At 38.8% G+C, this 14986-nt stretch overlaps 1 protein-coding gene across 1 annotated transcript in view; it reads left to right on the forward strand.

The window, feature by feature from the left end:
• The first annotated feature begins 491 nt into the window (after positions 1 to 491).
• Positions 492 to 14986, forward strand: part of GABRA1 (gamma-aminobutyric acid (GABA) A receptor, alpha 1) — a 34211-nt gene continuing 19716 nt past the window's right edge. Inside the window, exons 1-3 of the mRNA XM_010181757.1 lie at positions 492 to 598; positions 4376 to 4488; positions 14331 to 14398. Of these exons, the coding sequence (XP_010180059.1) occupies positions 492 to 598; positions 4376 to 4488; positions 14331 to 14398 (288 nt within the window). The remainder of the gene's footprint in view (positions 599 to 4375; positions 4489 to 14330; positions 14399 to 14986) is intronic.

The raw sequence follows: 14986 nt of genomic DNA on the forward strand, positions 1-14986 counted from the left end.
AGTAGTAATATCTGTAGAAGAAAGTTGCTTCCAACACATCACAGCACAGCACACCAGTGAGGGAAGCTCCTCTCTCGGTCACACCACCACACACTGGCACCTTGCAGGAGCTTTGGAAGGACTCGGGCTGCTTCAAGTCAAGCAAAACCCAGTCACACTTGGTTATCTGGAAATGTTACGGAGGTGCCTCGTCACATTTTCGGCACAGGAGGGAACTGAGCAGGAATTGCCACAGAGTTTGGGGGCAGCAGCTTTAACTCATAACTGTTATTGTTAATGTTCAAGAAAAATGCAAGTACAACCTTACTGTAAAATAAATCTCTGTGTCTAAGAGCAGCAGGTAAACAGAGAGCGGCCAAGGCCGTGCTCCCTCATTCCAAATAATGAGCTGTAGTATCGTGAGGGCACTGCCTGACACCACATTATTCTACAGAAGTTTCCCACATCAGACGTTTTTCTCCCCAGTACCTGTTTTAACGAAGGGGACGCTGATGAATGTTTTCCTTCCAGTTTCAGAGCCCACCATGAAGAGACTCCTGGTGCTTTGTGACTGCCTCTGGGCCTGGAGCCTCCTCCTGAACGCGCTGACTGAAAGAAGGTGGGGAGATACTTTTTAATGCACCAACGTATTTCAGGGATGAAATTCATTTAATGTAGCATCGTAAGGCAAATACTGCATGGGCTGCACTACTGCTCAGTGTACTGGTTTGAAGTTAATCCCTGTTCAAATCCCAGCTAAATCTAAGGGAAGACTGAAAGAAAACTACAAATTGTTTGCATAACTTCTTTTTTCTTTTTAATATTGTGGGGTAAAAAAGAAAGCAAAAGCTTTCTGAAACAGATTGAAACTCAACTACCTCTTAAACACCTGTGCAATCCTTTCTATTCTTGTATAATAACTGCTCAGAAATACGAGGTTATTTGGGGGGGGGGGAAGTGTAATTAAGGTTTTTTTTTAAATTTCATTTAAGTGCTATTTAGTAACTTCATTGTCCCTGCAAGTAGAGGCAAAACTTTTACTTCTTGGCCGGTCAGGATTGTGTCCTAACTTAGGAACTGGGTTTGCAAATCCGAAGTAGACCTTTTCCTGGTGAAGGGAGCCTGCTTGGATGAAGAAGAATTAGTGAGCTCAAAGCCCACAACAGTTTATGTTTTAATGACCATGCTGCAGCAAATGTGTATGGGATATGTGCTGAAATCATGATCTGAAAATAGCATTCGTATTGAAACCTATTTGTCATCATACAACACCTCATCTAACAAACAGCAGGTTAACTAAAGGCTATGGAGCAGTTTGGAGCATACTCGAAGTACTCGCAGCAGTTCAAAATCCGGTAAAGGTGTTTAAGAAGACTCATTGCTATATTTCTGTGCTTTAAAAACATTTCTATCCTGTCAGTAATGCTACATAATGACCAAAAAGCAGTAGAAATTTGGTACTGTCTATAGAGAGCCCTAAAAGCTGCGTTGATCTCCATAGTGACTCCTTATGCATCCGCAGCTCTAGATAAACTTAGCTCCTGGCTACCTTGAAGATTTTAAACAGGGTGGGCAAAGGGGCAAAGGTTCATCTGCACAAGTGTTTCCTCCAAAAAAAGCCAAAGAATACAAGTGAGTGATTCATTTACAGTTGCTGTATTGAATAAACACGGCATTTTAGAAGAAATACCTCTGTTTTGCTAATATATTGAGAAAGATGAGATTTGAGGTATTCATGAAGTACTTCCTGTGGCCTAGCTAGAGGATTTTGTGAGAGCATGTTTATTATTTAAATATGTATGCATGCGTATGTGTACACATATTTATTATATCTCTAATGTATGCATGTGCATTCTTAAAGTGAGCCTTGAAATGCGTTGGACCAGTGTTTAAACATCATGTGGTGTGTCACTATTATAATGACCTGTAGATGGAGTTAGTGCACAGTTTTTATTATACCGGGGTTTAATATGAAAACACAATCGCGCACGGTCACTCTTCCCACAAAATGTACACACCTGCCATGAAATTTATCTGCTTCTAAAGCCGTTTTGTCACGGTAACTTCCCTTGCCTTTTCTTCTGGGCTGCTGTTGTTCCTTTATGATAAAAAGCGGTTGAATTCGATGAAGTGTCTGCGACACAGAAAGAGGAGTCTTTCCATCTCCTTCTTCTTGTCATAAAAACCCAGCATTAGGATTATTTTAATGTGTGTGTTTGGATTGAAAAACCCCAGTCCCTCTGGAGTTACAGCGTACTTTAGACGTACACAAATCTTTGCGTTGTGACCGTTTGTCAGTGAAAACCAGCCCCGATGGTGTTTTTTTTTACCTCTGATGAGATGATGGGAAGAACAGGTAAGGGTGCTGACAAATGCGACACCCAGAATGGATGTGGGGTGCTGGATTGCACCCCTCCCCATGGCACTGCCCACCTTCCTGCCACCTCTTCTGCCAACACACCCGTTTATTTACCACTGAAATTGCTCAAGTGTTTTTCATATCCCTTTGCCACCTTAATCCTGGTGACCTTCTGCTATCCTTGCTGTGTACGTACAGCAGCTTGTTTACTGACAACGAGTGTTAATGTAAAATTGGATCCAGTGGGAAGCCCTGTGTAGCAGTTCTACGTAAGGCATGTGAGGGATGATGCTTTGAAAGGTAATGCTCGCTGGAGACAGCAGGAGAACTTATTTGGTAAAATATAGGAAGCATACAAGAAGAAAACTGATAGCGTCTGTGTCCTAAAATGCAACTGTAGGTATGAAAAAGAAATATAAATCAACCTGCTTTTTTATTAAATTAAATCATGTGATATAGCTAGAGGAAATTCGTGGTATTTTTTAAAACTATGAGAGTTTTTGTCTTTTTCGTTAGAAACTGCAATTTATATGCATTAAAAACCCCTGGAAATTGTTCTCTACAAAGTCACACCCTAGTGAAATAAAACAGAAGTTACTAAAACTCCTAGGAGTGTCAGTTTTGAAACTCATTTAAATTTGCAGTGTTACTTATTCAAACCTGTACTGCGGACTAACTCAGAAGCGTTTCCAGAGCACCAATACCCAGGGTATCTATCCTCCCTCCGTGTTTGATACAAGTGGAATATACACGTGGGGTACACAGAGGATGCTTGGCTGATGCAGCTTACAGAAAATAATCTTGTAGGTATTTTAACAGACTCATTTAATGTAGGAGTTCATTCCTCATAAGAAGGTCTTTGCTGGTCGGAGCAGGACCAGTAGCAGAGCACTGGGAGCCGTGCATCTCTGTGGCTGTGGGGACATTGAGCTGCCCAATGGACAAATCACTTTTGGGACCAGCCCTGGTCCTAACAAAAGTGTTTGGTCCTGTGCTGTTTATCCCGTTCAGTAGCAATGTGTGACAAAATGATGCTTTGGAAAGCAGTGGTTTTGATTTTAGTCGTGACGACTACACTTGTTTGTGACTTGTTTGTGTCTTCCCAGCAATGAATGAAAAACGATGCTGGGTTTGGCTTTAAGACGGCTGTAACCTGCGACTGAGGGGATTGGCTGTGACGGGGTGTTTGGTAAAGGTTTTGGATTTAAGAAAAAATCCTGATTCTGATGTCAGCTACAGCAGAAAGAAACCACCAAGGCCAAGGATTTCATTCTGATTTGTGTTGATGGAAGGAAGATTTTTGGTAGCTGAGTTCAAAGAACTTCATTTTATCCCTGTTCAAGCCAAATTTCAGGATCTTTGAGTCAGAGATACACGTTAGGGATCTGTAAGCAAAGCTTTACAGACATGAGAGTTTTCCATATCAAGAGATGATTTTGTTACACTTTGGTAAGGAAAAGTGGGAGGCATTGCTCCAAATCTCATTGCTAAAGGGAAAAGGGAAATAAAATAAAGCAAACTTATATATTGACCTGTAAAAATGCACACTCACTTGATTTACTTCTATATTCACAAGAGCATCTCTGTATTTTGTTTTAGTTTTGGTTTTGCATTTATTTTCGGTACTTAAGTGTCAGTGTTCTAAGTTATTGTATCTTCGTTTGCAAACCCTTTCTAACTACTATGAATTAAACAGATCTTTTTTGTGCACACGTGTTTGCAGACAAATGAGCCTTTTACTGAGGAACGCATAAAAATATTGTCACAATTAATGAATAATGAGATAAACATTAAGGAGCTGATGTTTGATTTGCTCAACGTTTAGAGGGAAACACTGCCTTTCAATGATTTTACAAAAACTAAACAATTTAAGAAGTTTAAGTGAAGGAACCCCATAAGGCACTACCATCTTGTTTTATGGAGGAGGTTTTGTGGCCGTAAACCAGCATGAGGAAGATTAACCAGGTTTTGGAATGCTTCTTTTGTGAGGTTGTTGGTGGATTACTGGTTTTCAGTGTTGACCGTTCTGTGTTTCAGCTATGGACAAACCTCATCACAAGATGAACTCAAAGACAACACCACAGTGTTTACCAGAATACTGGATCGTCTGCTGGACGGTTATGATAACCGCTTGAGACCAGGACTGGGAGGTGTGTTGTGTTACCATTTTTAAGGTTACATGGTAGATAAGAATCAGTTTAAACAGTGTTATTTTTCCATGACATACTCGTTTTAATTCTGTCTATATATGCTCATAAAAGAATGCTGATATATAATATCTATCTTTTCAAAACTACTGTGCCTTCTCTGTCTTTCACGTGCTTGATTTGCTCATGCTTATACCCCAAATAAGAAGAAAATGGCTCACAATTCAAAAAGACCTCTGAATACGTAATAAAACTTTAAATGCACAAAGAATAAAAGATAATAAAATACGACCTGTGACCTGACAAATGTCAGGCTTATGAATCAGGCCTAAACAGCTCATTTATCTATGACTATCTTCATAAGAGGATTTGGTTTTAAAAGTGAAAGCATCCATCAACCTTAGTCATCAACGTCTCCAAAAAGTTTGTATGATTTTTTTTTTTCTACTTAGGTATGTCAGGGTTTGCTTCTGTAACGTTTTGTCTTCACAGCTTGGTAAAAATGTCTTTCTTCCTTTGCTCTTGGTGCTGAATCCATAAAAAGGTATATAAAAACACATAGTAATGACATCTTTATAAAAACACTGTTACAAAGCCTGGTCTTTACGAGCATCCCTACATCCACTCCTTGATTTGTTCTGTTGTGGCAGATCCCAAAATTGGGTTTAAGGGCTCAGTGTTCACAAGTGTGGAAGTTCTAAACATACAAACAAGATTTGTTTCCAGTGCGTGGAGAGGTTGGTTGCTCTTCTTTCAGATGTTTTGGGTTGGGGTTTTTTTGGTATTTATTTTGGACTTCTCAGATAAAACAAATCAAAGCAACTCACCCCACAAAGCATAGGTCAACCTGTTTTCATTAATAGCTCTCAGAGGAGCTGCATTGTAGGAAGAACAGGGTATTACATTAAGAGCTTTTATACCATCTCCTGCAGATGAAATGGGAGGTAATTGAAGTGAGCTTATTCTGCGGTTTGAGGCTATGATCTTGCAACAGTTCTTGAATTGTGAGCCAGCTTCTTCAGTGGTTTGACTTCGCTAACTTCAAGGAGTGGATAAAGATAAAGTTCTGGTTAGAAAGTATTAATTAACACATTTAAAAATGGGTTGGTCAGTAAATATTTGTGTGCAATTCCAGATAATACACATCAGAATAAGAATTACTTTTTACTTGTATCTACCAGTAGTTTTGCCTGCTTACTCATAAACCCTGGGACTAGTATAGAAATAAATGCTCCTTAATCTTTGATTAATGCAGCTGTACAATTCAGCCAGCTACTATATCACAGTAAATAAACATAGCAGGGAAGGCAAGAAATAAATGGAAGTGTAAACTGTGCAGAGCCTGGTACATGTCTAGAAGAAAAATCTGAGCACATGATGCTTTCTTACATGAGTTTGTAGCTACTGTGATTAACAGTTACTGGAAAAGCAGACAAAGGCAGACACAGGGAAAGGATTTTCTCTCATTTTCTGGATCACAATTCAGAGAAATAAGCACATCAGTATAGAGTCTTTATCTATGTGTGTTTATATATATGTTCCTGAAGCCAGACTTCAAGGGGGTACTGGGAGAACTGGTCTGTGTGCTTCATGAAAGGATCACCCAGTCCAGTTAAAATGTACTCCGGACAGATAGATCTAATGTTTAATGTGACTGCTTCTGCAGGAGGAAGTGAGTCTCTCCACAGACTTTAACAGCCCTTTGCATCGCGATCAATTAAAAGTAAAAAATGAGTAAAGCACAGGAAATATGGGGTGGAGGGAAAGCAGGATTGGAGCAGTTTCTTCAAGCAAGGGTTAGAGAAGTTTAAATAATCTTTGTCTCCTCCTTTTTTGAATTGTGTTGCATGTTCTTGCCTGTAGCCAAGAACCTCATATATCACTGTTTCCCTGTTGCTCAGTACAATGTGGTTTCACAGAGTAAATGTAATTCATCTGTTATATTTGTCAGCTTTGAATACTAGAACTAAGAGTACCAGGACACTAAAAACATCTTCCATCTAATGAAATTGTGGGCAGTAAATTAATGTTTAAAATCAAGTGGAGTAAGAAGTAGCTTTGCTCTTTCAACTGTTGAATAACGCTTTATTCAAAAGGTATAAATTATAGATTTCAAAACCTAGGGACGAACATCCAGGCCAGTGTTTTCAATTCTGGTACCAAATTTATGTTAAAAGGTTTGCTCAGGAATTTTGAAGTTCACCTCTGCAAAACCTTCTTGCTGAGGTGTCGAAACATGAGCTAAGAACCTCAAGATGGCTCAGTTTTGACACATTTGTTTTAGACAGTTTGTATATTGGGGATATGAATTCTGAAACGTTCCTTACGTAAAAACAGCCAGTGAGAAATCTGAATCAATATATGTGGAATATAGCACAGTTTTAGGAGTTGGAAGTTCAATAGCCTTCTATTGTAACGTAATCTGTTGCTGGAAGTGTTAAAATGTGCATGGAAGAGCAGTGGTTTCCTTTTTCTCCCCAATATCAGTGATGGCTTCTTATTAAATATTTCAATCAGAACACAATTTGCACCTATTCTAAAGAGAAAGATAAGAAAGCTACCAATGTAACAGCATTTTTAGATAAACAGATTAAGGTCTAAATTTCCTTCATTCCATATTAACTGTGGTGTAGCTCTCAGAGATTTGAGAGACCAGAGGCCCTGCTACATACGCATTACATTGATAAATGTTAGACCATTAGGCACAATGTAAATCTGTGCACCACGGATGATGCTACAGCACCCTCCCAGTTATCCAAAATTGTCTGCCCTCTTCTTTCTACGCCTTCTGAGAAGCAGCAGATGAAGTAAAGCATTGCGTGGTACAGTTACTTTCTCCTACAGTATTGTAGAAAACCCTCTGCTTATCCCTGTACGACCTCTCCTTCTGGAGTGCAGCTTTTCAGATAGAGAAAAGAGGCTTCTGTGCATCAAGAGAACCATGAAAGAGAACCAATTCCTCTCTTTCTCACTTGTGGAAGAAAAAGTAGATGGTAGAGCTCCTTCAGTCAGTTAATTTGATTCTCCTTGTGTTTATGTGCATGCATGAAGAATTCAGTGACAAAAAGGTAGGTTTACTGAAAATCTGTAATGAATTGTGAAAGGAGTTTGATCTCAATCTGGCTCTACTCACTTATAGGAGTAACAGCTTCTTTTTTAAAATAAACACCATGGTGTTTCTCTATCCCAAGTCTGCAAACTTCCTATTAGGGTGGTGACCAGGTTCACTGTTTGGTTGAAATACCCTGGTGAGGCAGATGGGGCATCGGGAAGCCAGGACCAAGCCTCTGGAGAGACCTCACTACCAAGCTATGTTTTTGGAGCTATGCTATATATTCATTGGAAAGGCAGGTTCAAAGGTGGAGCATGAAGAGAATGAAAAATTTAGAGGTGCTGAATTTTGAATCGCTCTTTCAGCATGCATGGAATCAGTGCTAGATGAATAGTAAGTTCTCCCTTGCCTTTTTATGGGACCTTTTGAGGTACTGCTTTCAAAGGAAAACTGAAAAACGCATATGCTCAGTGAAGAGTAGGGGAATTAAAATTATTATTCACCATATAACCCAGTCAGGCCATATCTGAAATTAAGTGAGCAGCTCTGAGCGTTTTGCTGTTGAACAAAGGAGGAATTATTTCTCATTCACAAGAAAAATAACAATAATCGAGCAGATGACCCACAGGGAAAAATTATATTGGTTGAATATGCTCAGTATTTAAAACTGGTATTGTGGCTAAAATCAATCTGATTTTTTTTTTAAAAGGAGCACACAGCGCTGTGTTATGCACTGGTACATTTGCAGCTCTTATCAATAATTATTGATATAAATTACGTTATTTAGATGTTTGCCTCCTTCATATGTGGGCATAGTCACTTAGTCAGGCATTGCTAGGAAATAGCATCTGTTGTACCCATCCATAAACATGGACAAATGACTACATTTACAGTTATTTATGCCTGGAAAATAGAACTTTCAAAGTGAATGTAAAAACCTTCTGAATCACACTAGAGGACACCTATTAACTCTATGAGAGGGTAATAATTTACCAAAAGCAAGGAGGAGGAATTGCAGACAGTAACATATTGTAGCTGAAAAAGAGGAAATTATGTTAGACATTAAGGGAAAAAAATAAACAGGGAAGTCATTTAGGCAATGGCATAATTTTCTGTGGAAGCTGTCTGGATCCTACAACTACAGGTGATCAAAAATAGGCAAAAGAATAAAGATGCTGTTCCCTTTTCAACTACACAATCCTGAACAAAATAAAGGATCAGGTAGTGGTGGGAAGGAGTCAAATAAGTGGGAAAATTCAACCTCAGTGTTGGGTGACCTCTCCATAGTAAACCACTATGTCTGGAGCAGGAGTTTAAAAGAACTGAAAAGCAAAGAAAAATGATAGAAAAGATAAGTTCCTCGGAAAAATGGATATGCCATTGCCTTTTGCTCTGGGTTGTCTTCACGTGGGGAATATTGATGAGCCCTGGCATGCCCCCAGGGTAGGTTTGGGCAGGCGTGCACCGGGCAGGTTGCAAGTACCTGCTACTGAGATTCATGAACATGAAATAACACGAAATTGTAATTTCATAGCACGAAATTGTAATTTCATAACACAAAATCATAATTTCATAACACAAAATTGTAATTTCATAACACAAAATCAGGTGCAGGTTTTTTTAGGACTAACGCCTTTGCAGTGCACACACCCGCTCTCTCAAAGTAATGGATCTCATGTGGTCAGTGACCTTTTAACTTAGAATGATAAATGAGGTTTATCTCTTTGAGAGGGATCTTGTAGTACAAGGGTGGTTTAATACAGAACTAAGAACAACAAACTTGAGTTTGACCAGAAACTTCCTAAATGAGATTTGCTTTTAGAGTTGGGTCGAATGCCCATTAGATCATCCCAAGTAGATGATCAACATTACTTTGGTATTGAACAGAGTTATACTTGCTTTGTGCTATCAGTAAAAGCTATTTGTTGATCTCTCCTGTGTGATGCTTATCAAAATTGAGTGTGGCTGTCCTTAAGTGGAACTTTGGTCCATCTCAGGCAATTCATTAATTCCACAGAGCGCTTATATTTAAAGTGATGGAAAACAAACTTGACAGTATCGTGTTAATTAGGTTTTAAAATTCAGTTTTATGAGAACTTTATCTATAAATATATGATAAATTTACCTCTTGGTGATTGAGTTCCCCATGGAAATTGGATTTGAACTCATTTCTGAGCAAACTCAAAGTTTAGGGCAAATGTGGGTTTGGTCTGTATGTGTAATAAAAATCTAGTTAAACCTAAATGTTTCTACACTAAATGAAAGAAGTCTCCTATACTGGACCCCTGCACATAATTCTGTAAGTGAAGAAGGACTAGACTTAAATCTGTAAAAATTGAAAGGGCTGATTTTGGTCTTTTTTCTACTCTGTAGGCATCACATTGGTGTAAAGGCAACTGTAAAAAGCCATAGAAGACCCTAGGAAAATTGATTTAAGACAACAGTGGGGAGGTAGGGAAGATATGAGCTGCTTTGAGCTGTTAATTGGCATGGGGAGAGCTGCCATGACACTGCGCAGCTCCCAGCAAACCCTTCATAGCAGCATGGATTACAGCTGGAAATCACAGGGCAGCTCACTGTTCTCCCTTTTGGTCTCTACTTTTACACAAGCAGCAGCACAAAATTCTTATGAATGTGTTTGTTGTGGCTCTTCAATCAAAATTCTTCATAGGATGCAGCCGGGGTGATGAGTCTACATGACTTTTTTTTAGTAATAATAGCGTACGCTCAACAAGCATCTCAGTTCCTTTCAATCAAAGCCATAGGAAAAATCTTCTCTATTTTAATAATTATAGCACACACTTACACGAGATATGCAGGAGGAACAAGTGCATAACCAGAAAAGATGGAATTCATTTAAACCACCAAACCACGCAATTCAAATAAGCCTTGCGCTCGAATACCGGCAGGTCAGAAAGGGAAATAGTTAATGTATAGTTTCCCTTGATAAATAGGCTTATTTCCTGCTGTTTAAATAAATCTGGTTTTCTTATTTTGTTCTCAATTTGTAATCCAATCACAAGTCTAGCAATAATGAGCTCCCTGGGAGTTTAAAGCAAAATATTCATCGTTATTAATTTTGAGAGGTTACCTTATTCTGGCACCGTTAGCAAACCACAGTGGTTGTAAATGGTAAAATGACAGCATTTCACACTGACTGGTGCCCTCGTCGCTATACGTGGATCAACTGGCTGAGGTTCCAGGGTGTCTAAGTGAGGGGCTCAGTTGCTGTTTTGCTGATCAGCACTTGGACCCTGTGATTGCCTTATAGTAAAACTAATAATTCATCAATAATTTCCTTGGGTTTTATGTACCGGAATTGCTACGTGTACTACAGATATCACTATATATTTCTTAGTCCTGGTTCATGAGATAGCTGTTGTAGTCAAGAGACGTGGTTAACACATCTTTACAACTGATGGATTTGTCCAACCAGCTCCGGACCTGAGCTTGTTTTGTTCAATGACTTCGAATTTTCTCTGACTCTTAGGGTTATTGGGAAGGTTTTGAATATTACAGCTCAGGATTTGAGCTTCCTGAAAAATGCATTCTGAGCATTTGAAGCACAGTTTAAGCCTTCTCATGGAAATCAAGCTGCAAACTGAACGTGGTTAACCTTGATTCTAAATATGTGTCCCAACCGTATGAGTAAACACATGTCCTGTGCAGGAGTGACTCACAACTTCTGAAGCTCTTAACAAGGCACAGTTGAATCATCTAATTAGTAAAACAGTAAACAAAATTTTCTAACTTCCATATGGCTTTGGAGGGGCTAATCTTTTTCTGCATGTTCATACACTCTTTTTCATTGCTCCTGAAAAGGAGGAACATATCAAAGAAAAAAGAAATAATTTGGTGGTGTGTGCGCAGTGGTTTTATCTGGATTTGAAGAGTCCAGGGATTAGATGCTCTGCAAAAGTCTAATCAGTATGAAGATAACACAATCTCTTGTGAGTTCACAAGTGGCATTTTCTAATATTACTTACGATTTGCATGCCACGTGGATGATCCTCAATGTTACACAGAGATGAAAGGCATCACTCATTTTTGCAGTCCCTTGGAATTAATTTATCTTACTGCCAAAGCCTTGAGTTTCCATTTTGTGTCCTCAAAGTGATTTCCTTAAGCCTCAGCCTCTCTCCTGCGACCATATGTCTCCCAAAACTAGAAATCAGGATACCACTACATGGTATGCCACTGATTCAAAAAGCATATTCTGTGTCAGTGCAAGGTTGATCACTTAGCTGTATTGTACTAAATAGAAGCTCACCCTGAACTGGGTCTCTGAGTTTACACCATTAAGGGCTGAATGCATTGTATCTGAAGAGCTTCTAGCATCTTCTGTCTCCTAATGACACCAGTGGAAGTGCCTCAAGAGAAAGGAGATGGAAAGATAGGGAGTCAAGATGAAAGACCTTTAAGAGAGAGTTTCACTTTTCAATATGTAAAAGGCCAACACGTTTCAAGCTGATATTAGTTTCTCAGTCTTAAGAAAAGGTGATTCAATAGCTGGAACTTAAAGAATCCATTCAGCAATGTTTTACTGGGCCTCGTGAAATCTCTTCTCTTCTTCTGCCAGTTGTTTCATACAAGACCACAGCCTCTTCAACTTACAGGAAAGTGATGGGCTGAAGGACAGAATACTTTTTCCCCCATTACTAAGCACAAACCATTTCTGGACAACCACGTGCTTCTTCCAGTAATAGAAGGTTAAATTCTCACTGTGAACTTCTTTAAGTCCAGAGCCAATTAGATATCAAAAGAATACTTAAATTTCGTCAAGTCAGTTGAAAAGCTTGTAAACAATGATGGGGTGATGCATGGATTTCACTGTACAGCCAAGGAAATTCCGTCTATCCCATGCTTTTGTCAGTAGTCACCATAGTTTCTACACGTCTCAGTCACAGATGCAAAGAAGGAAAATAATATTATTAGGAAGTTCAGCTACATCATAGTATTTTACTTTCTGCGATGATGAATAATACATTGGAATGTTCATCTTTAGACTTCTTTTAATGAGTCCTGGAGATCACTTTTGCTACCACCTGACAGAATACAAGTGTCATTCAGTGCATCACTTGAATGGCAGTAGACTCAGATCTAATATTACATCTTGATCATTGCTGTCTCACCAAAGGAGATACTTTACTGTATATATATGAAACCTTTACATTAAACTGCTTACATTTATATATATTTAGAGGCTGTAGACTTTTTGGAATGAAAGTTGAAAACCCGTATATGCATTGTAAAACACCAGTTCTCGTTGGAGCTTTTGCATCAGCTACAGAAATGCACAGTGTTAATGGAAATGCACAGTGTTACTGGAAATGCACAGTGTTACTGGAAATGCACAGTGTTACTGGCTGCTTAGCCCTGATTCCTTATTTCGCTCCTCTTGTGTCAGAACTTCCTTGCAAGATTGGAAAAAACCCTATTTAAACAGGGTCTTTTGAAATCAGAGGGTTCTATTACATTAGTTTTTAAATGTAATTATTTTACAATATTTAAATAACATTATACAGATAGCTACACATATACATTTATTTATGAAAAAGTTTGCCTGATGCATGACTTTTGCTTTCTATACCTGTACTTTACTGCTAGCCTCTTTTCTATAGGATTACTTTTAATACTCCATATTTCTCAATTTATTTCTTGTCTTCAAAGCTACTTGAGAAACTTATCACTCCTCCTGCATTTGACAAGTCTAAGTGCCCCACACTGGCATGCATAACGCTGTAGTAAATGAATTCAGACTCACACCACTGCAAGTTCTGGAAGCTGATGGGGTCAGCTCCACTCAGCGCGGTTTGGATTTATGCCTCCAGGTGGTGTTACTCCTGGCAGCTATATTTAAATCAACAGTTATTCTGATATATGCCACCCTGGGTGAATAGTTTGTGATGTGTGGCCTAGAAAATACCAATATGCTCAGAAGGGAGTGATACCGTGTGCCGCGGAGCAAACGTACATCCTTGAAATCAGAGAAGTCTGGCTTTCTAACATTGCGTATAAGTATAATCTGTGTTCTGTACGTTTCTGAATTATTATTTACATGAAACTATCGTTGAGGCCTATAAAACAAATTTGGTAGTTTAAGAGAAATTTAATGATAGTGCCCTTATCTGTTTAAAAAGTAATCTAAAAGATTTACAAACCATAACATTTATACCTAAGTCAAAAATTGTAGTAGCAAGTTTAGCTGAGAGTTACTTGGAAAAAAAATAACTCCCTTTTGTTTATCGAAGCTTTGGGTAATACAGCCATTTCCAACTCATGTCAATAAAATAGCTTTATGTTTTCATACACCGTAATGTATGTTCTCTCTCGCTTTTTTTTCTGTGTTCCTGTGTCTCAATACGAAATACATAATTCATAAACTCAGGGTTAATTATTAGAGACCTTCATTCAGCTTGCCCAGAAACACTGAATACCCGATGAGACTTTCGAGCACTGTGTAAAATATTCAGCACTGTTTATATTGTCAGGCAAGAAGATTTATTACTCAAAGAGTGAAAAGATTTACACAGCAGTGGAGCTGTGGCTGCTGTACTGTGGGTGACACGGCACGTCTCAAAAAGTTCTGTGGAAACAGAACAAATTGTTGCTGACGATATTGACTGTGAAATTACATCTAGAAGCAATAAATTATCGGGACCATACTGTAGACCAATTTTAGAGTGGCTAATCAAAGCCAATAACTTTTCTATTTATTGCGCGGATTGGTAGTGGCTAGATCTAACGAAGGCTGTTGATAGACACTCACTGTCCTAATTTCCTGCTTCATCAGAGCGTGTAACTGAAGTGAAGACTGACATCTTCGTCACCAGTTTTGGGCCCGTTTCAGACCATGATATGGTAAGTGGTGGCCTATATTTCTACAGCATTCATTTTCTCTTGTCTTTTTAATTTGGAGGGTGAAAGATCTATGCAATAACTTATTTACTCCTTTTAAGGCTGGGCTTTTTCTGAAATCCTTGATTCTAAAATGCTGTCAGCTTTTATATGCAACCAATTCCTGCTAGCTGTGACTGCGTTTAAGTGCCCTGAAATTAGCAGCCTCGGTGACTTTTAACAGACCTTATATTTGCTACATAACATATTATGAAATGCATTAGGGTTTGGATCTGTATTCTTCTGAGGATGATTGCTCAGGTCCATGCTGGCACATCACTGATCCAATTTGCCGAGAAAGATCATCATCTTAAAACGCAGTTAACACTTGTGCCTGCAGTGTGACATCCATACAGTCCAACCTGTATTTTTATATTAAAAGCTACTGATCAATGGGAAGTGACTTTCCTAGATCTTGGCTGCTGAAAGAGAAGAGAAGATTAATGAGAGAATTAGTGTCGCTTCTTTAGGGAGCGAATATTAAAATCAAATTGCTAGATAACTGCAGGGGATGGAGAAGTTCAGAAAACTGCATGAAGATGTTGCGAGCCC

The sequence above is a fragment of the Mesitornis unicolor genome, unplaced genomic scaffold (genome assembly GCF_000695765.1).
Source record: "Mesitornis unicolor isolate BGI_N332 unplaced genomic scaffold, ASM69576v1 scaffold3023, whole genome shotgun sequence".
Taxonomy (NCBI): domain Eukaryota; kingdom Metazoa; phylum Chordata; class Aves; order Mesitornithiformes; family Mesitornithidae; genus Mesitornis; species Mesitornis unicolor.